The sequence below is a fragment of the Euphorbia lathyris genome, chromosome 6, assembly GCF_963576675.1.
Source record: "Euphorbia lathyris chromosome 6, ddEupLath1.1, whole genome shotgun sequence".
Classification (NCBI taxonomy): Eukaryota; Viridiplantae; Streptophyta; class Magnoliopsida; order Malpighiales; family Euphorbiaceae; genus Euphorbia; species Euphorbia lathyris.
In genome coordinates, this window is record NC_088915.1 from 9367041 (window position 1) to 9388845 (window position 21805).

Consider the following 21805-nt stretch of genomic DNA (forward strand, 5'->3'; position numbering starts at 1 on the left):
TTTGGTAAATGTGAAGGATATTACAAGGTAAAAGTACATCTATCCTTGAAATTTTTGGTTTGAAAATTCATTAAAACTGTAAATATGGGGATTGAAAGATTATGAATTATGTTGTACTCACTTTTGTTTTAGTTGGAATCGAAAATTTAGCTAGCATGTTGATATGGCGGCTTAATTGCAATGTGAAGGAGATGAGTTTGTATGAGTAAAGGTATTTTTGAAAAAATGTATTGAAAGAATCTATTTTGGTAGCATATGTTTAAATGGGTCTAAAAATGTAAAGATGCCTATCTATTGAACCAGTTTTATAAATTTTCCAAAAATAAATCTATGTAATTTTAATTATATAAATTCAGAAATTTCTTGTGAGGATTTTTTCGGGGATCTACCAGGGGTTTTTTCGGTGGCGGGGCGGGGATCCCCATAATTCGAGGATAGTAACCCCGCCCCTACCCACATTTAGTCTTCGGGCACCTACCCCAACCCAACCCAAATATTTTGATGATTCTCAGCATACGTTAGTTCAAATCCCTATTAGTTTCGAGGATCTTTGTCTTATTGTCACCCTTACGGTAAGGTTTCACTTGCTTGAGAAGGAGAAGTAATATTCGTTAAAATAAGTTTTTTTTAAAAGAACAAGAAGCAGAAAAAACAAAGAATCTAGTTCAAAATTAATCTCGAACGAACGCCAGCAAGGTCTTCTTGCAACACATCAACAATAAAAGAAGGGATGCCCTCCAGTAAAATGAGTCCAAGCTGACTATGATGCGCTTCTTTTGCAAGTCTATCCGCAACACGTTATTTCAAAAATAAAAATACCTAAATCTTTCACCTCGTCATTTTCAATTAAAGATGAAAGATATATTAACAATGTTAAAAGGCACATTTATATAAAAGCATCACTAAACCCTAATTGAATGATTTGCTTTTAGAACTTTTAATATGTGTTTACTAAACACTTATCAGTTTTATGTGGCAAGTAAAGAGAACTCGTGTTATGCTTCCACAGATGGTGTAGTGCGTGATGAATGGGGAGCTGGCTAAGTGGTTTTGCCTGTAATGTAGGCATTTGTACTACTGCTCTTCTTGAGCTTTGAGGGTTTATTACGGCTTGGAGTTGGCATGGAAGAAGGGCTTCTGACTCGTTTTAGAGATTGATTCTCAATTCGTCATTTACCTTCTATATGACTTGGACCAGCCATCACATATGTATTTTTAGTTGATTAATGGGTGCAAAACTCCCCGTCTAAATTAACAGCGGAATGAGCTGTGCTTGGACGGATCATTTTTAGATAAAACCTGCCGGGTCCGGTCCTGCCGGATCATGAACAGGTCATAGCAATGCCAAATTGGCTCTTAAAATTGCTTAGACTATAATCAATTCTTTGAGGTTATTAATGGTCATGTTTGAATTTTAGTAATCATAATGTGGTGATTTTTATGTTATATTTCGAAGATTAGTGACCATAATGTAAGGTGGTGGTAAGTTAAGTGGCCATGTATGTAATTTGTCCGTAACCTTAATGTCCAAAACCCTGGAACCCGACCAAAACCCTGAAGAATTCAAATCCAATTATCTTTGGGTTAGGGGATTTCGGAACCGTACGCCTCATCTCCCGTCGCCCGTCGCTGAGGACGAGAAGCGTAGAAGAGTTATTCGGCCTTTTTGCTTCTGCCTTCTCCATCTCTTCGGCGAAACATAATTTAATTGAAATCGAAGGTACTATGAGTTATCCATCGGGGTTTTCTTAATTCTTTTTCTTAGTCCTTGTTTATGAAGCAGATTAGGTGTAAATATTGAATAATTAACGGTTTAAACTTTTTGTGAAGTGCTATAATTGCTCAAATTCTTCGTTTCGTTATATTTTTGTACTTATGGCGATATTTACTTCAGTTAATAAAACTAGAAAACTAGAAAATCACGAGCTGTATATTGATAGTGGGATTTCCCCTGAGTGTCCGTGAGGTATTGCTTTTATGGAAAATCAGGTTAGGTCGATGTTTATTATCATTTTTCTCTCCGGATTTTAGATGTGGATTTGTTGAAATTACTAGGGACTGGTTGTTTAAATGTTTCTCCCAGTTAATTTACTTGTGCAAATGGGTTGTTTGATCATAAAGAAGTGAAATGAAGGTTGATTGGTTATAAATTCTAACTTCTTAGAAATTTTCAGTGGAGAATCATGGAACCTACGTATGGACATTCAACAGAAAAATTAGCTTCAGGGGATGCATTAGATGATAAGAAAATTATTCTTAATAATCCCTTTTTGCATGATCTTCTATGATGGCATTAATGGTTTGCAGGTTATCTCAATTATTGCAATGGTAGCACTGGCAATTTTGGTTACAAATCTTGTGTTTTTCAATTATTCCCTCTCCAACTATTTTTCTAGGCTAAGAAGGGGTTGAGAAGTGGGAAGCGTTTCTTGAATCAGTTTAAGTTGTTTAAAAACTTAAAATCCCCCTTTTTCCGAGTGCCGTTAGTCTTTTTTCTTTAACCAGATTTTCAGGCATTCTTCCAATTATGGTATGTGCAGTTTGAGTTCATGATATGTGAGCCTGTATGTAGTTTGAGCTGATATACAAAATTAATGTTTGATGGAAGTACGTAGGAAAAATTGTGTTCTGAAACAATTTTGGAAACAGGTTGAACCGTATAGTGATCTATTTGTGTTTGGGGAAGCCTCAGCCCCTTCCGCCCCTGTTCCAGAAATGAGAGTCAAGCTGTGAACAAGGACGGAAAAAAAGTACACATTGGGACGACAGAGGAAGTGTTCTCTTCACTTTTGCGCGATTCTGTGCATTGTAAATGACTGATTAAGGAATATGCTTTTTATTTGATGAGTTGTTTTCTCGTTTCTCTTCACAAAATTCCTCACCCTTTCCTATTTGTTATCTGCTCCATCTTTAGTTCTTTTTTTCTTCGGATCTTCATTTTCCTTTCTTTTTATTGACAGGCTTCATAGCTTCTCTGGTGTTTACACTGCTTGGATTACAATGCAAGGATTGAATGTAACTGAAGCTGATTTGGTGGTGTATGTACATCCATGCCAAAGCAAAAATGTCCCTGAAGCTATACTTCGCGAGCTCAGCTCCTTACTCTTCAAGTTCGTCCTTCTTATCCTCGTTCCTTTTCTTTCCTAACGGGTTTTGCTTATTGTTGGTTGCTTATTCTTATTTTCAGCTGTCTATTTGTCTTTAAGTTTTGTTTATTTATTTTGTTTGGTGGTGCTGCAATTAAATTTGAAAACTGTTGATGCTTTAAGCTGAAAATTGAACTTTTGGATGTTATCTTTAGAAATCGTTAACCTTAATCTCCTATGTAGCTAATCTTTTTTCTTATTGCTTATTCAACTAACTGTTGCTGTGTTTTCCTTATTGCGATATAGGTTCAATGAAACTTTTGATGGTGTTGTTTTGGCTTATTCTGTCGATCCTCCGGATAAAGTAGCCAGAATTCTTTCTGGTGTTCATCCATATTTTGGTGTGAGACTGAAAGCTCAACTACTGCTTTTCTCTCCAAAGCCAGATATGCAATTAGGTACTTCATCTATTTTCATTACTTATATATTTAGTTGATTTCAATTCAATAATCCAATCATTTTGTTTCGCTTTTGCTATACTTTTTAGCAAGTCAATCACATTTAAACAAACAATTAAATAAAACTTAATTTCTCTGCTTTTGTTTATAGAATTGAGTCATAGTCTCATAGACGAAGAATGGCAGTCTCTTTGGTTTTTCTGCAATATGGCTCTAACAATTAGTCCTTCACAATTGATTTTTGTCACTTACAGAGGGGAAGGTAGTGAAAGTTACACGAGAATCAATTCACACAATTATTCTTGGATTTTCATCTGCTATTATAACAGATAAAGAGATCCGTGATGAATTTAGATATAAACGTGTAGGTAAATTTATGTTGTTTTTCTCTGAATTCCATAGAATGTAGCTTACTGTATATACCATTAGTGAGAAAATCTCTTATACTCCCGGTGCAATACACTCGTCCAATCAAATAATGCCACTTGTACATGTTTATTTCTCAATACCAATTATTTCCCATGAATTGGTGTGGTACCGTCCTGCTTTTGATTGGTTGGCTGTATTACACTCAGTGTATAGTAGAAGTTCTCACCATTAGTTAAGTTCTCACTTAGATACATTTTATTTTTTGACAGAAACATGGCAAGGGTTTGTACGTTAGTCAATTAGACAAACATCATGCGATAAAGGTTGGAACTGTGATACGCTTTGTAGTCAAGAGGTTGGTTATTCTGCACGTGTACTGTTTTCATTTCTATAAAAATATTGGATTGCAATCAATTTGAAATGATTATTATTCTCATGCATGGCTTTTTCCATAATGTGTGAAAATATATTAGAATTAAATTTGATTTATGATATACCTTATTTTATTAACTTGACCTGTTTCATATATGATTTGACATGGTTTGGCGAAAGCTATATTTTGGCTCCTGTACTTGCCTAAACTTCTTTAATGAGCCCCTCTACTCTGATTTGGAATTAGTTACAGATTTATTAGCCAAATAGTTGTTAAAAGCGTGCCTTACACAAGGCTCAAGATAGTGAACCTTGATTGCACGGCGCAGTTTAAAAGGTTCTCGCCTTGTGCGCCTCGCTTGGGCTTTGGAGCTTGAGTCAAGGCGCGCCTTAGTAACATATACTGTTTTCACTAAGGTTTTTTTTTTTGGTACTTTTTTGTGTAAAACAAATGGTGAATAATCTCAACCACTAAAAAAAAAAAGGGCGGCCCGGTCGCACTACGCGTCCCCGTTGAGCGAGGGTCCGGGGAGGGGTTCCACCACAAGGGTGTATTGGGGGCAAGCCTTTCCCTGCCAATTTATTTGGCAAGAGGCCGCTCCTAAGACTCGAACCCATGACCTCTTGGTCACACGACAACAACATTTACCGTTGCGCCAAGGCTGAACCACTCAACAACAACAACAACAACAGAGTCTTAGTCCCGAAATGATTCGGGGTCGGCTAACATGAACCATCATATAAAAACCGTGAAATCAAGTCGTGTCAGCGACACAAATTCGCTCCCTCCACTCTGTCCTATCCACTACCATATTTTCCTCAATTCCCAGTAAACTCATATCACTCTCGATCACCCTCCTCCAAGTTTGCTTAGGTCTTCCCCTACCCCTCACCACTACATCCCTTTGCCACTCTTCGGTTCTCCTAACCGGCGCATCAAGCGCTCTACGTCTCACATGGCCAAACCACCTTAGTCGATTTTCTCTCATTTTATTCTCAATAGATGTGACCCCTACTTTTGTCCTAATTATTTCATTACGCACCCGATCCTTTCTCGTATGACCACACATCCATCTCAACATACGCATCTCCGCCACCGACATCTTATGGATGTGGCAGTGTTTCACTGCCCAACACTCCGTACCATATAACAATGCTGGTCTAATTGCCGTCCGGTAGAATTTTCCCTTCAATCTATTAGGCATGCCGGGGTCACAAAGGAAACCCGTAGCACTCTTCCACTTCGACCAACCAGCTTTAATCCTATGAGCAACATCTCCATCTATTTCTCCATCCGTTTGGATAATAGATCCTAAATACCGGAAGCAATCCGAGGCCTGAACAACTCTCCCATCTAGGGTGATTGTCCCTGCCTCCCTGCTCCTATGGCCGCCAAACTTACACTCCAAATATTCTGTCTTACTTCGGCTCAACTTAAAGCCTCTAGATTCTAGAGTTTGTCTCCATAGTTCCAACTTCCTCTCCACTCCTTCTTTCGTCTCATCGACCAACACAATATCATCTGCAAACAACATGCACCATTGTATACCATCTTGAAGTGAACTTGTTAGTTCATCCATAACGATGGCAAAAAGAAATGGGCTTAGTGCGGAACCTTGATGCACTCCAATCGTAATAGGAAACTCTTTAGTCTTCCCAACACTAGTACGTACACTCGTGCATACTCCCTCATACATGTCCTTTATGATGTCAATATATTTCCGCGAAATGCCTTTCCTTGTCAAGGCCCACCAAAGTACTTCCCTTGGTACCTTATCATATGCTGAACCACTAATCTAATTTAAATAAATTTAATCTCAACACTTGATCTACATAAGAATATCAAGAAACGTAAATATAGAAAGAAGACTAGAGAGGGATGAAGAGTAGAGTCACGCAAATAATAGTCTCCACTCATACAGAAACTACGACTCAAAAAACAGAAGAAACTGCAACGTAGTGAATGGTTATTAGTTTAGTAGCATTAATTAGGTACTTAGGTTAAGACGTTAAATGTATGGTAATGTCTCTATGAAGTATGAACTTAACTTCGTGTTTTTGACATTTAGTATTTTGTTTTTATGTGGTTTTGTCTTGCTTGTGTGATTATAAGTGTGCTTTTTTGGTTTATGCTTTAACTAGTAATAGAGTATGTATCATATATATTTTTTATTTTCCGCGCTTCGCATTCCTCAGGCGCGTGCCTGGAGCCTAGGCTCCAAGACCCCTTAGCGCTTAGTGCGCCTTGCGCCTTCAGCAACTATGATTAGGCAGGGGCCAAATTATGCAATAAATGAGTGTAGGTGAACTTATTGAAGAAATTTAGGCGAGTACACAGCCAAAATATGGTTTTTTTTCCAGATAGTTAAACTTCAACAAAAATAAAGTATCACCTGTAAAATTCATTAATGCTCTTGCTTGGTTATGGTTAATTTATTTATTGTCATTTGTGAATCTTTTTGCAGGTTGGATGAGGAAATAATGCTCATTTCAGGATCATTGATTCCTGTTCACACTGGAAGTGTTAGTTGGTTGGATGGGGATAGGAATAGTAGTAAAACTCACAGGTTTTCTACTCTAAAATTTGAACAAACTTGCTTGTTTATTTATGGCATAACACTCGATTTGTCTCCCCAAACTAAAGCTTCAAAGTCAATTAGCACCTTCAACTATCAAAATCATCAATCATGTCCCTAAACTAAGAAAAAATGATCAATTGAGTCCTCATAAAAAATTATTCAGTTGAACAGTTTCAGACCCTTTTTCCCAAACCGATTTTGAACCAACACAGAGATTATTACTGTCCATGTTAAATGGTCACATTTTCTCATTTTAGGATATGATGAAGTCTCAATCGATGATTTTTGCTTAGTTCAAGGACCTAATTAATGATTTTGACAGTTTAAAGTCCTAATTGACTTTGAAGTTTCGGTTTAAGAGGTCAAATGAGTGTTATGCCTTTATTTATTTGCAAAAAATATAAGTTCATGGATTGATTTGATATTTGATTGATGATATTGTAGGAGTAAGAAAAGATCAGAGCTTGATGGAGAAGTTGAAACGCAAGAGCATATGAACAAGTCAAAGAAGCATAAATATTTGTGAGGTTAATTAAATTTTGTTGACTGCTTTCTCCACAATCATTTTTTTTTCTGTTGTTATTTGATTGAATATAAAGATAAACATATTAGGAGTCGTTTTGGATAATTTTATTTTTTCTGAGGCTTTTTGCCTAAGCCTGTGTTTGGATAGTAAAATTTGTGGTTACTCCCGGAGATTTAGGTCCTGTTTGGGAATTAGCTGTTAGCTGATTACATTAGCTGTTTGTGTAGACATGTTTGGTAAAAATTAGCTGATTGGTAATAGCGGTTTGTGCAAAAAGATGAATAAGGGTATTAATTTTGGCGCAGGAGAAGAGGGAGTCTATCTATTAGGGTTGAAGAAGTCCATTAATTTTAATATTACAAAATGCTAATTGAAAAAGCTCATTTTAAGAGCTTTTTCTAAATTAGCGTTTTCATCCTGAAACTCTCTCCCAAACCTCTCTCCACCAAACACTCCAATTAGCGGTTTCAGTGGTTAAACCTCTAAAGTTTGTCAAAACCGCTATTTTTATCCCAAAACGCTCTTTACCAAACATGGTCTTAGAGTGAGATAGAGGTGGATGGAATGAAATTAGAGGTGACAATTTCATGTTTCGTGTTAAAATCGTGTTATCTTATTATATATGTTCCATATGGTTTTATATGTTATAAATGCTAGAAAAATGATTTCCGTGTCAATCATGTCGTGTCAGTCGGATTGGCTTTGTAATCGTGTTTTAGTGTCAGAAATTGTCACCCCTAAATGAAATTGGATATCTTGACTCTTGGAGGATGCCTTTTGTAAGTTGTGTTCAAGTTAGGGCTGTAATCGAGCCGGGGCCAACTCAGACTCCGCTCGTATTGATATGAAAGTTTTTCGAACATAAAACTGCATAGTTTTTAAACCTATAAAACTAAATTTTTCACACGACTATGTTGTTTTACATTTCCCCTCTATAGAAATGTTGTTATTAAAAAAAATAATCGAATGAAGTTTGCTCACGAGTATATTCATGAACATTATAATCGAGATTGTCCATGAACCTATAATCGAGTCTACTCACGAGCTTTCAAAACCGACTCGTTTATAAATTGACCCGAATGCAATCGAGCTTTTATTGAACCGAACATCGAGCTGTTCATGAATGGCTCATGAACGTCTCAGCTCATTTACAGTCCTGGTTCAAAGGACTTGAATGGGAAAAAAAAAAATTTGGTGAGCCACCATTTAGGCGTTAGACTATTAGATCCAAGTTTACAGGAATATTCATATGGATCTTAATAATCAAGTGAATTTGGTCATTCACCGTTAGATCTAGGCTTATTAAATCTAAGCTGCAGGATGCTTTGAATCTCAATCTTAGAATTCTAATAAGACTAGATCTAATGGTGCATGACCAAATACTGCATGGTCATTAAGGTCCATGTGATCAAAACCGCCAGGCTTATTAAATCTATAGTTGCTTTCACGTGGAACCTAATGATCATGTAAATTTGGTCATTTATCGTTAGATCTAGGCTGATTAAAATATAAACCTTAGGATGTTTTGAATCTCCCTCTTAGAATTTATTTAGCCTAGGTTTAACAGTAAATGACCAAATTTACGTGGTCATTAAGGTCCATGTGAGCACAACTGATTAAATTTAAGCTTTAGGATGGTTTTAGTCTCCTATATAGTTTCCTATATAGGTTTCTAATAAATTTAGATCTAATGGCGACTGGTCAAATCATATGAATGATCAAAAAAATAAATTTGGTGAGCCACCACTAGATCTAGGCTTATTGAATCTAAGCATCGAGATCATTTTAATCTTCACTTTAAGCTTTCAATAAGCTTAGATCTAACGGTGACCGGCTAAATTACGTGATTACTATAGTGATCAGAGACAATTGTGTCAATGCATTGTACTGTTACAATATTTTTCCGTGTCCAACATTAGGGGTAAGTTTTTAAAAAACGATATGAGAAAATCTACCAAGTTATATGAAAAAATAAAATAAAAGACATTCCAAGTCTATTAAATTTTGGATCTTTTATTTGGATATATTTAAGGGAAAAGTATAAAAATAAACCTTGTGGTTTGGCCTATTTTCGAACTGCACCCTTGTGGTTTAAAAGTTTACAAGTTGGTACCATGAACTTCATTCCGTTAGCAAACATATACCAAATTGACTAATGGTGTTAAAAGTCAAAGAGAAAAGAGTTAATTTGGTCCTTATATTTATTTATTTTATAAATTAACCTTTTTATTATCTAATTATCACAAATAATCCCCAAAATAAAAATTAAAAATCAAATACACCATCTTCTCAATCTCTTTAATTTTTTATTTTTATTCTTCTTTCTCTCCCTTCTCTCTCTCCTCTTTGTTAATTTCTCTCTCTAAAATCAATTGAATTTCTCCCTCTAAAAAAGAAACAAGCTCTCCAAATCAATATCAAGTCTTCTAAGATTTGAAGCATGAGTAACATTAACATTTCCAAAAGAAAACAGTCCAAGGTCTGCTAAATCAAAACAAACTCTAATCAATAACAGAAATAGAATTAGAGTGAGAGGGGAAGTGAAAGGAATTGGGTGGAATTAGAGTAAGATTAGGAGATGGAAACAAGGAATTAGAAGAAGTAGAAACAGAGGAAAGATTCATGTGAAGTAAATGATAACCTAGCTTTCCCCTCCAACTTCCTCGATGTTTTCTTCAATTGATCACACAGAAAGAGAGAGAGAGAGGAAGAAGAAAGTAAAAATGGATTCTTTTGGAGATGTGAATGACTACAGACAAAAATTTAGCAGACCTTGGACTGTTTTCTTTTGGAAATGTTAATGTTACTCAACCTTGAAATTTTAGAAGACTTGATATTGATTTGGAGAGATTGTTTCTTTTCTAGAGAGAGAAATTCAATTGATTTTAGAGAGAGAAATTAACAAAGAGGAGAGAGAGAGGAGAAAGAAAGAAGAACAAAAATAAGAAATTAAAGAGATGGAGAAGATGGTGTATTTGATTTTTAACTTTTATTTTGGGGTTTATTTGTGATAATTAGATAATAAGGGGAGTTAATTTATAAAATAAATAAATATAAGGACCAAATTAACTCTTTTCCCTTTGACTTTTAACACCGTTAGTCAATTTGGTATATGTTTGCTAACGGAATGAAGTTCATGGTACCAACTTATAAACTTTTAAACTATAGGGGTGCAGTTCGAAAATGGGCAAACCACAAGGTTTATTTTTGTACTTTTTCCTATATTTAACCCTCAATTATTTATTTTTGGTCTAATTAAGCTCTTGCTTGTCAAATTAGTTAGTGTGAACACCTGAATTAGTTAAAAAGACATTATTCATTTTATTAGTATCTGAAATTATATATTTTACAGAATGAATTAAGGTTTTTATAATTTCCTATGATCGGGTTACACATCAAAAATTGCTTTCAATATGAGAAAAATACAAATTTGAACACAAATGGATATCGGTTTGGTCATTTGGAGTTTAATGTTATAAAAGATAAGAGGTTTAATGTATCTAAATAAAAGATGAAGTGATCATGGCGCTTTTGAGCGGTAAAAACACCTAGAAGAACAAATTAGAGAAAATTGGACGGATTTTTAATTTTGAGCGTTTAAGCGAGGTTTAGAAGGTCTTGATTTTTAACATTGATTTTGTGTCGTGCTTTTGAATCACATGTAATAACCATGTGTCTTATATTAATGGAGATATTTAAACATATACGTGGGTATATTAATACTTTTCTAAATATTTTGTGATATTTTTAAATTGGTAAAAAACATAATTAAGCTCTTGAACTGTACATGTTTTAAGAATCAAATCGCTGATCAATTATTTTTCCACATTGAATACCTGATTATTGATTTTATTATGGATTTGGCTCTTATTTAACTTTTCCGTTGAGTTTAGGAGATGAGAAGATCGATTTGACGATTCTAATGTTGAAAATTATAAAATGGGAGAGGTGAAAATCGAGTTTGGAAGAATATACTGGAAATTAATTTTTACAATTTCGTTTTATCTTAATTTTTTATCTCTCCTAGTCAAGGAATCTTATTTTTATTTGTCCATGTCAATAAGTTGAATCGTCCTAACAATGTATGCAGTCCAAACTCAATGAAAAAGTTAAATAAGGGTCTAATCCATAATAGAATCAAAGATTTAATATGGAAAAATAAATGATCAGGGGCAAACGTTAAAATAGTCAAAGTTCAAAAATTTAATTATGCTTTTTGCCTTTTTAGTAAGTTTTTTTTATGGATTTAAATGAGTAAGTTAATCATGATTATTCAAAAGTAGATCTGTTCATGGGCCGGGTTTAACCGGGCTTTACATATAATTATCTTGTCCAAGTCCAACCCAGCCCACCTATATTTATATCAGGCTCGGGCCGGGCTTGACTATAAAAAGTAATTCCCAAGTCTGGCCCAACCCGTCCATCTAATATGCTAATATTAAAAAAATAATTTTTCTAATGTAATTATTTTAGGACTTTAGAGTAATTTAATTTTAGAATACACCACCAAATTTAGTAACAGGAGTAACAAATTTTTTTTTAAAATACACTACATATATATATACAATTAAAAATATTACTATATAATATAAAATCGGATCGGGCTGGGCTCACTTAGGATTTTGAGAGCAATCCCAAGTCCAACCCATTTTATGTGCGGGCTTGGACCGGGCCGGACCAAAGATCAAATATCAATGTCCAAGCCCAACCCATGAAGGACGGGTCTGGGTGGGTTGGCTTGCCCAACGGGCTCATGAACAGGTCTAATCAAAAGTCTTCCAATATCGGGATTCTTATAATATATTTACATATCTCATATAATGTAGGACAAAGTACAAAAGATGCTTGTGATTTAATTTATTTGTAAATTATAGTTTAAAAGTGCAATCGCCAAAGCCGACTATTCGAAAAGCAAAGAGGTCTTTCTCTGATCCTCTATTTGTTACCGGCTCTGCTCAAAGTCATGAGCTCATCTCAAACAAAAGATATAGGGGAGAGCAGGCCCAACTGCTTATAGCAGATTCATAAAACAAGAGAAATATCTCATTGTCTTTTCAGGCGGATGATCACTCCCCTGGCTTGGCCCAGAGCTCTCTTGTTGGAAAATAAGCCACTCTAGCTCGTCTTTTATCACATATCACAACCGCAGGGTAAACTAATAATTATTTAAAGTAAGGAATATGGTGTTAGGAATTCGTTTCAATATACCATTTTCACTTTAAAATGAAGAGTAAACCAAACCAAACCAAACAGACTCCAAAAATCTCTTAAAATGCTCTAACCCAATTTAAAAATTGGAATATAATCGTGTAATTGTTTACCAATGTTCTATCAAACTAGTACAAATATAACTATTTCTCAAATTGTAACTCAAATTTACAAGAAACACATGTAGATTAACAAGAATATTCACATGGACTTTATTGACTAAATAGATTTGATTATTCACCGTTAGATCTAGGTTTATTAAATCTAATCCGTAGGATGCTTTAAATGTCCACTTTAGAATTCTAAACAGCCTAGATCGAATGGTGAATGATCAAATAATGCATGGTCATTAAATCTAGGTTTATCAAATATTGCATGGTCATTCACCGTTAGATCTAGGTTTACTAAATCTAATTCGTAAGATGCTTTGAATGTCCACTTTAGAATTCTAAAAAACCTAAATCAAATACTGTATGGTCATTAAAGTCCATGGGATCAAAACCGATAAATTAATTAACGTCTCTCTCTTCTCTTCAACCGAACATGTAACCCACCTTTCATTTTAAGAATCAACGAAACCACATAAGGCGGGTTCACCATCCTCTCTGCACTCGCACCTCCATCAACGGCTACAATCTCGAACTCATAAACCACAGCCGCTACTATTGCTTTCATCTGAACATACGCCAAATCCTTCCCTAAACAACTCCTCGGCCCACAATGAAACACAGGGAATCTAAATTGATCCAACGGTTCATATTTCCCATCTCCGTTTAACCACCTCTCAGGTTTAAACTCCCTGCAATCATGGCCCCACACTCTCTCCATTCTCCCCATCGCATAAGCTGAGTAGTCAGCAAACCATCCCTGACCCACATGGGTCCCATCTGGTAACACATCATCATCCACCGTTGATCTTGAGTTTATCGGTACAGGTGGAAATAACCTCATCGTTTCTGATAGAGCCGCATGTAGATAATCCAGCTTCTTCAACTCATCGTAACTGAGTATTAATATCCTCGACGTAGCTTCCGCCGCCGCCGACGACGATGACGATGACGCTGCTTCAGTTAATTCGCGGTGAATCGACTCTGCAACATGAGGATTTCCGGCGATTAACCAGAAAAACCATGTCAAGGCGGTTGAGGTTGAATCTTTCCCGGCGAGAACGAAGCTGATGATTATATCTCTTAGAAACTTGATCTTGTGTTGTTCGTCTTCAAATTCCATAGTTGAACTTAAATGTATGAATCTTGATAATAGATCTTGATTATCGTCTTCTTCATGTAATTTTGATTTGATAATTTCCATGGCGAAATCATTGATAGTTTGAATAGCTTCTTTGAGTCGTTTCTCTGATCCGAGATTGAAGAATCTTTTGAGTTTCCAAAGAGGTGGAAACGGAGCTAAGAATCTAGAAAAGAAGCAAATCTCAACAGCATCATCAAAAGCTTTAGCGAAATTCAAATTAGGGATAAATTCAGGATCAACACCAAATGCGAGTTTACAGATGTTTGTAAAAGTGAATCTACTCAACAGATTCTGAAGATCGAAAACGGAATTATCATCGCAAAAATTAGATAAACAAGGAAAGAGGAAATCACTCAATTCGTAATTAACAACATCAGAGACGAAGAATCTGAGAGATTTAGTGTTGAATTCGTAACTAGAAATCTTACGCTGAGTGATCCAGAGATGAGAATCGACATTGAAGATGCCATAGCCAAGGAGTTCAAAGAGGACATTGAGGAACCGAGAGCCTTTTATGTAGTTTGAGAAGTTAGTAACAAGGAGATGCTGAAGATTGTTAGGGTTTGCAGTGCAGATGCCATGAGAGAGGTTGAGGAAGGAATTGACTTGGAGAGTTGAAGATGGGGTCTCGGAGAGCATCTCGGTGACCCAATCGTGGAAGCGGTGGCGGTTCCGGAGGAAACCAGGGAGGTTTCCGATTATAGGATAGGATTGTGGAGATGGAGCAGTTGTTTTTGGAGAAGGACGGCGAGTAGAGAAGAAGAGGAGGAGGAAGATGAGGAATGTGATGAAGAAGATGAACAAGTTGAGTTCAGACATTTTTTTTAATCAGAAATTTAATATTTTTGGATATTTTATGTGGCTGTGGAGAATATAGTGCATGGATAAAATTGGATTTCTTAATTATTATTATCCATAGTTTTCAGAATATAACAGATTTTCAACTCAAAAAATGTCAAACAAAATTTAAAATGTATTAAGTTTGAGGATTGATAGTGAAGTATTGCATTTTTACATTATCCTATGATGATAAAGTTTGGGCTTAACCCCTCAACTTATCCCAAAAAAAAAAAAAAAAAAAAACAACTTGATTGGCTTTCTGAACTTTCAAATTATTCCGATATCACATTGAACTTGCATAAAATATTCAGTTAGCCCCTTAAATTTGCATAAAATGTAATCAATTGATCACTCGGTCGCAAAAAGTAAGTTAAATGCGGAAGATGTATTGTACGAGTCTTAAAAAAGTAAAAAGACCAAAATCGGGGTATGCGGTTCTGATATTAGAGAAGGCAAGTTGTATAATTGAGCAAGTAATAATTTCATTTTTAATTTGTTTTTTAATTACGTTTTAAGATGCGTGGAATACATTTTCCGCATTTAACTTACTTTGTTGCGACTGAGTGATCAATTGATTACATTTTATATAAGTTTAGGGGGCTATTGGTACACTTTGAAAGTTTATAGAGCCAATCAAATTTTTTGGACAAGTTCAGGGTGCAAATGATATATTAAGCCTAAAGTTTGAGATACCAACAACAAAGATATTGGAATAGAAATACAATTAAGGTGTTATACCCATTTGTGTCGTTAAACTAAAGCTTCAAAATCAATTAGGATCTTAAATTATCAAAATCATTAATTATGTCTTTGAACTAAGTAAAAATCATTAATTGAGTCACTATCCTATTCTAAAATCAGAAACAGTGACTATTTGATAAAGACTCTAATAATATTTTTGTTGATTCAAAATGAGTTTGAGAAAGAATATATGAAATTGTTCAACCGAATGATTTTCAATAAGGTCTCAGTTAAAGATTTTTGTTTAGAATGGGGACTTAATTGATGATTTTTAGCTAGTTTAAGGATCTGAATGATGATTTTGATGGTTTAGGGTCCTAATTAACTTTGAAGCCATAATTTAAGGATCGAAATGGATGTTATACCTAAAATTAAGATAGTTGAGATTTTGGATAGTTTTTTTGAAACACTATATCTTCATTAGATGAAACAAGTACGACAAAGAAAACATAAGGAATAAAACCTTATAAGATCCATAAATGGACTAAAAATATTACAAAGAGTAAAAATAATCATAAAATATATTAAAAACACAAAAGAACAATAGAACATATACTTCTCGTCAATCAAAATCTATAAAAAAAAAAAGCATCTGCAATCCAATAATCATTATCTAGGTCATTTCGAACATTCAGATGAAATCTTTTCTTTTGTTACAACCACGTAGATCCATTGATCCATGGACAAGATAAACCATTTCCACTCGTGCTAAATTCGAAAAAAGTATAAACGATAAAATAATGGAAAGCATATATAATTTAGACGAATAAAGAGATAAAATGAAATGTATGAACACCAACGGAAAAGAAAAATAACAACAATAAAAAACACAATAAATCTAACCGGTTGGAGGAGGAAGAAGGAAGACAAACTTCCCTCTTCCTCTTCGAAGTGATTCACAAAATCCCATGTTGTTATGATTAGATAGGTAAGTATAAAATAATATATTTTATTATATTATGTTAATATATTATTTGTCTTCTGAATTTGTAAAAAAAAAAAGTTTGATTGATCTCTGAACTTTTAAAATATTTCAATAGTCCTATTCAATTTGTATAAAATGTTAATTAGGCTTATGAACTTGTGTAACATGTAATCAATTGACAACTCGGTTGCAAAAAAAATAAATTAAATACAGAAGATGTATTGTATGCGTCTTAAAAAAAACGACCAAAATCGGGGTAATGCGGTTCTAATATTAGAGAATACAAGTTTTATAGTTGATCAAAATAACTTCTTTTTTAATCTATTATTGAATTATGCAATAACATGCGGCGCGCGAGCGTACAATATGTTTACCGCATTTAACTTAATTTTTTTTTTGTAATAAAAAAATCAATTGAAGCTAACTGAATATTTTAAACAAATTGAGAAAGCTATCGAGAAATTCTAAAAAATTCAGTAGTTTAGACAATCTCATGGGTAAATAATTCAATGTCCTCTTTGATCTCCTTGACTATGGCATTTTAATGTTGATTCTCATCTCTGGATCACTCAGCATAAGATTTCTATTTTTTCAAAAGATTCAATAAACATGAAAAAAAATAATAGTTCCAGAATTAGTTATAAGTGTCATATATTCTCAAATAAAGTTAAAATATTGTGATATATTATATTTGGCTTAATACATAATTTGCCCTTCTGAACTTGTCTAAAAAGCTTGATTGGCTCCCTAAACTTTCAAATTATCTCGATAGCCCCTGAATTTGTATAAAATATTCAGTTAGCCATCTGAACTTGCGTAAAATGTAATCAATTGATCACTCGGTCGTAAAAAAAAAGTAAATTAAATGTGGAAGATATATTCCATGTATCTTAGAATGTTATTACATAATTCAAAAATAAATTAAAAATGAAGTTACTACTTACTCAAATATAAAATCTGCCTTCTCTAATATTAGAACCGCATACCTCGGTTTTGATCGTTTTACTTTTTTTAAGACTCGTGCATTATATATTCCGCATTTAACTTACTTTTTTGCAACCGAGTGATCAATTTATTACATTTTGTGCAAGTTAGGGGGCTAAATGAATATTTATGCAAGTTGAGGGGCTATCGGAATACTTTAAAAGTTCAAGGAGCCAATCAAGCTTTTTGGATCAGTTGAGAGGGCAAATGACGTATTAAGCCATTATATTTTAAAATAAAATGCAGAAAATATTTAAAATATAAATAAAAGTTAAAATTTATCAATTTATTTTTCTCCTTTTATAAAGGGCTAGATGTTTCATACTAGTTTTTGCTATAAGCCCAAAAGCCCAAAAGGACAAACAGAGGAAAAAAATGATAGAGCTCAGTATTCACATTTTCTAATCATCCAATCAGAGATGATTGTGATGACCCCTCATCACAGCACAGTGAAGTTATCATCATAGCTCTTATAAGAAATGCACCAGCCGGGAATCGAACCCGGGTCTGTACCGTGGCAGGGTACTATTCTACCACTAGACCACTGGTGCTTCATGTTTGTTCAGCCAATAAAATAGCATCTTTAGTTTATTTATTGCTGAGATAAGCATAATTCAATATATTCAGAAATCATTAGGTGGAGGGTAAATATTATTTACATAATAGTCATTTGACTCTCTAAACTAAAACTTCAAAATCAATTAGATCTTTAAACTATTAAAATCATCAATTAAATTCATAAAATAACAAAAAATCATCAATTGAATACATATTTTAAACAAAAATTATTAATTAATACCTCATCAAAAATCATTCAGTTAAACAATTTCAAATCTTCAAATTCGGATCTGTACTGTGGTGATGTACTAATCTACCACTAGACCGCTGGTACTTGTTGTTGATGAATGGATATTTATTAATTATAGTTTGGGTAAGTTTAATAGTTACCCTTCAATGGCTTACATAAATAAATATAATGTTTGTTGAAGTGAATTGAAATATTCCGTTTAAAAACTGTAAATTATATGCTCGCCATTTATATAAATTTTCTGTCAAACGTTAAGATATTTTATTTATTTTCATTATTATTATTAACAAAAATAAGAATCTTATTAAATTACCCTCAAACCAACTAGGAATAATAGAGGAAATAAATATATTATCCGTAGACATGATATACTTAGATATTAAGTAGGCAATCTCATTCGCAAACCAAACAACAAAAGCTATTGTAAATTCCACCTATTCATGGAGAAGATCACAACACTCTTGGATAATACCCCGAAACTCAGGTTAGTCTTGCTTGGTTGAATACAAGATATCCACAGCTACCTTTAGTGACGAATACAAGATTCGTCGATTGGGAAGACCGATTTTGCACGTGCGTGTTTTGTTAAATTAAACTTGCTCAAATTTTTTTCGTGTGTATACGTATTATAATCTGAGTGGTCAAGAATAATTTTTAAATATCACTGTAAAACTTCTAAAAATTAAGCTAGATTTTGTTTAAGATTCCTAACATGTAATTTTTTTTTTGTATTTAACAAAAAAATTGGATTTAAGGTAAAAATTATAAATTTGGATTTAGGGAAGACCTAACAGGTCCAAAAAAAAATTAAAAATTGGATTTGGGAAGGACCTAACACTTTGGGCCATGTTGAGGGTTCTAATTCAATACCCCATTAATATTTTTTGGAGACAATGGGACTAGAACCACCTTTGGTCAGGGTGGTTTTGGTAGCCGGAGGGGCCTAGGCCCCCCTATCTACGCCTCTGCCTTCACGTCCACCTTAAAGATAACATTCTACATATCAAGAGAAATAAGTCGCAATAAACTTTTGGTATGTTTGGTAAATAGAGGTTTGAGATAAATTAGTAGTTTTGAATCACTTTTAGAAGTTTGACTAGTCAATTAAAGGTTTGGTGAAAAATGTTTTCAAACAGTAGATTTGATTCAAACCGCTAATTTAGAAAAATCTAATTTTAGTAGTTTTTTCAAATGGAGGAATGGAACATTTATATTAAACATTTTTTAATTCCTAATCATTATTCTTAATATTGCCTATTTTTTTTTGGTAGGAAAGGAAAGAAAAAAAAAACAAACAAACAAAACAACTCAACCCGGGATCAGCCTAGAAAAACTGACCCCCACCACATCCTCCAAGATCAAAGAAGAAATGAAGCCCGGTGGAGAAGAAAAGGTAGAAAGACCCAACAAACCAGAGTGCCCTTCCATTGCAAGACGGTCCGCGACGCGGTTCTGCTCCCTATAAATATGAACAAACTTAATAGACTCAAAGGAGGACCCAATCCTTTTAATGCCTTTAATAATATTCAAGCTATTCCGGCAAACAGACTTGCCCTCAGAAATCATTTTAACCACTTCTTGGTTATCTGACTCAACCAGAAGCTTCTTCACCCCTAGATCCTTAGCCAGCTTCAGGCCAGAGAGAATCCCCCAAAGCTCTGCAGAAAAGGAAGAACCAATACTCAAATTCTGAGAGAAGCCAGAAACCCACCTGCCTCCATCGTCTCTAAGGACCCCTCCTACAGCAATTCTCCCGTCTCTCAGACAAGAACCATCAGTGTTGAGCTTAACCACACCTTCACTCGGCCTACACCAGCCTAAAAGATTGACCTCCTTCCTCTGAACCACCCTAGCTAAGGGGTCCTCACCAAAACTCTCAACCCAGGTACTAATCTTCTTAGAAAAGAAATCAATGACATTTGGCATAGAAACCACTCCTCCTCCAAAGATCTCCTCGTTCCGCCACCTCCAAGTCTGATGGCATACCGCCACAAAAAGAAGAACACCTTGATTCCCAGGCAGAAGAATCTCATTAATACCATCAACAAACCAATTATTTTCAGAATGGGCTAAAAAGGAAGGAAGCACATCCCTAGGGAGAATTCTTCTCCAAACCTCTAAACTTTTCTCACAATCCCTAAGAGCATTAAATATGTGAGAATTTATTTATTTTTTTTATTTTTTTTTTATTTTTGTTTGAAAATGTAAACAAATTGAAATTAATTGAATTGAAATCTACCAAAATGAGGTTTTATACATTTTTGAGAGATTTTAATTTCAACAATCTATATCAATTCAATAATATTTTATAGTTTTTATTTTTATTAAATTTTCAAGTATTATTTTTTCAATTGAATGTAGACTAATATTTATATTAAACTACCATTTTTTATTTAACTTTCATGTATTAATAAAGTTTTAAACTATAGGATATGTATATGACGATTTTTAAGATGTGATAAAAAAATGTGATATATGAAATCCTAATTTATTGCAAGAAAATTGTTAATAATCTTATTGTCAAACATAAAAATTTATATGTTCCACAAAATTGTGTTTGTTTAATTAGAAACTCACCATAAATTATTAAATAATAAATAATAAATATAAAAAATTGATTCTTTATTTGTTTCTGAAATAATATTACCAATCAGTTAAGTTTTATCAAACAATTAATCAAATATGTTAAACATAAATATAACTAGTTAACAGTTAACATCTAAACTCTGTTTGCTAAACAGAGCAGGTGTCTTGACACCATTGCTTTCACTAAACACACATCAAACAACCCTGCATAATAAAAGCTTAGCAAAAACACAAAGCTACCATCACTTTTCCTAACAATATCCACCGCTAGAAAAAAGCTTATTTGCATCGCGTTATCTAGAAACACAATACAACTAAGTCAATTGATTGTTAAAAAATTTCATCAATTGTGTTGAGTCTATATATTGAGCTGACACAATTTCTTAAATCAATTGCGTCGGCCTTACATAAGGCCAGCAAAATTGATTGATATATTAGTTGCGTCACTCGTTTAAAATGTGTGACACAATTTATGTCAATTGAGTTAGCTTTCATTAGGAGCCGATACGATTGTCCTGTAAATAACGAGATACAAAATCGCGGTTACAAATTAAATCCCTAAATTTTCTATTTCTCGTAAAATCTCTCAAACAGTCGAATTCTCTCATTCGTCTCCTCCATTGACCATCGTCACTTCAAGCGACCGCCACCTGTCGAGTGGCCACCGTCACTTCAAACAACCACCACTGACCGAGCGACACCGATTCTTGAGCCTCCAAAAAGTCCTCTCATCCTTGTATAGGCATCTCCTTATCTTTGCAAATTTTACTTCATCAATCTCCCTATTTTCAAAACTACAATCCTCTACTTAGCTAGGATATATAAATCTTATCTTCTACTTATGCTAAGATATATAACTTTTATCCTCTACTTATGATTGCCAAGTATGTTAAGATACATTATATTAAGTAGGCCTAATATATCATTTGCTTAGTGTACTTATCCAAAACTTCAACTGCCTCTAAATTTTCAAATGTTCTAAATGATCTTTTATTCTTATACAATTGTATTCAATAATCCTCTATTTCGCAATAGAATTTATTGAAAACCTATTGCAATCTATATTTGGCTT

At 34.1% G+C, this 21805-nt stretch overlaps 2 protein-coding genes and 1 non-coding gene across 4 annotated transcripts; 1 reads left to right on the plus strand and 2 right to left on the minus strand.

The window, feature by feature from the left end:
• Positions 1 to 1539: 1539 nt before the first annotated feature.
• LOC136231896 (uncharacterized) lies at positions 1540 to 7581 on the plus strand. 2 transcript variants are annotated; one of them, XM_066020903.1, is made up of 8 exons: positions 1540 to 1720; positions 2650 to 2808; positions 2961 to 3110; positions 3393 to 3544; positions 3799 to 3908; positions 4183 to 4268; positions 6751 to 6852; positions 7309 to 7581. In XM_066020903.1, the coding sequence occupies exons 3-8, from the start codon at positions 3001 to 3003 to the stop codon at positions 7388 to 7390; spliced, it is 642 nt and encodes a 213-aa protein (XP_065876975.1). In that variant the 5' UTR covers positions 1540 to 1720; positions 2650 to 2808; positions 2961 to 3000; the 3' UTR covers positions 7391 to 7581. The 2 variants fall into 2 exon arrangements, with proteins under 2 accessions (XP_065876975.1, XP_065876974.1); XM_066020902.1 differs by lacking the exon at positions 2650 to 2808 and having other exon boundaries at positions 1542 to 1720.
• A 5082-nt stretch (positions 7582 to 12663) lies between these two features.
• Positions 12664 to 14743, minus strand: LOC136233763 (cytochrome P450 94A1-like). Its single transcript, XM_066023455.1, has one exon. It carries the CDS (start codon positions 14666 to 14668, stop codon positions 13112 to 13114), a length of 1557 nt encoding a protein of 518 aa, XP_065879527.1. The 5' UTR covers positions 14669 to 14743; the 3' UTR covers positions 12664 to 13111.
• Positions 14744 to 17819: 3076 nt separating this feature from the next.
• Positions 17820 to 17890, minus strand: TRNAG-GCC (transfer RNA glycine (anticodon GCC)). Its single transcript has one exon. It is a non-coding gene; the product is annotated as a tRNA-Gly (tRNA).
• Positions 17891 to 21805: the final 3915 nt, after the last annotated feature.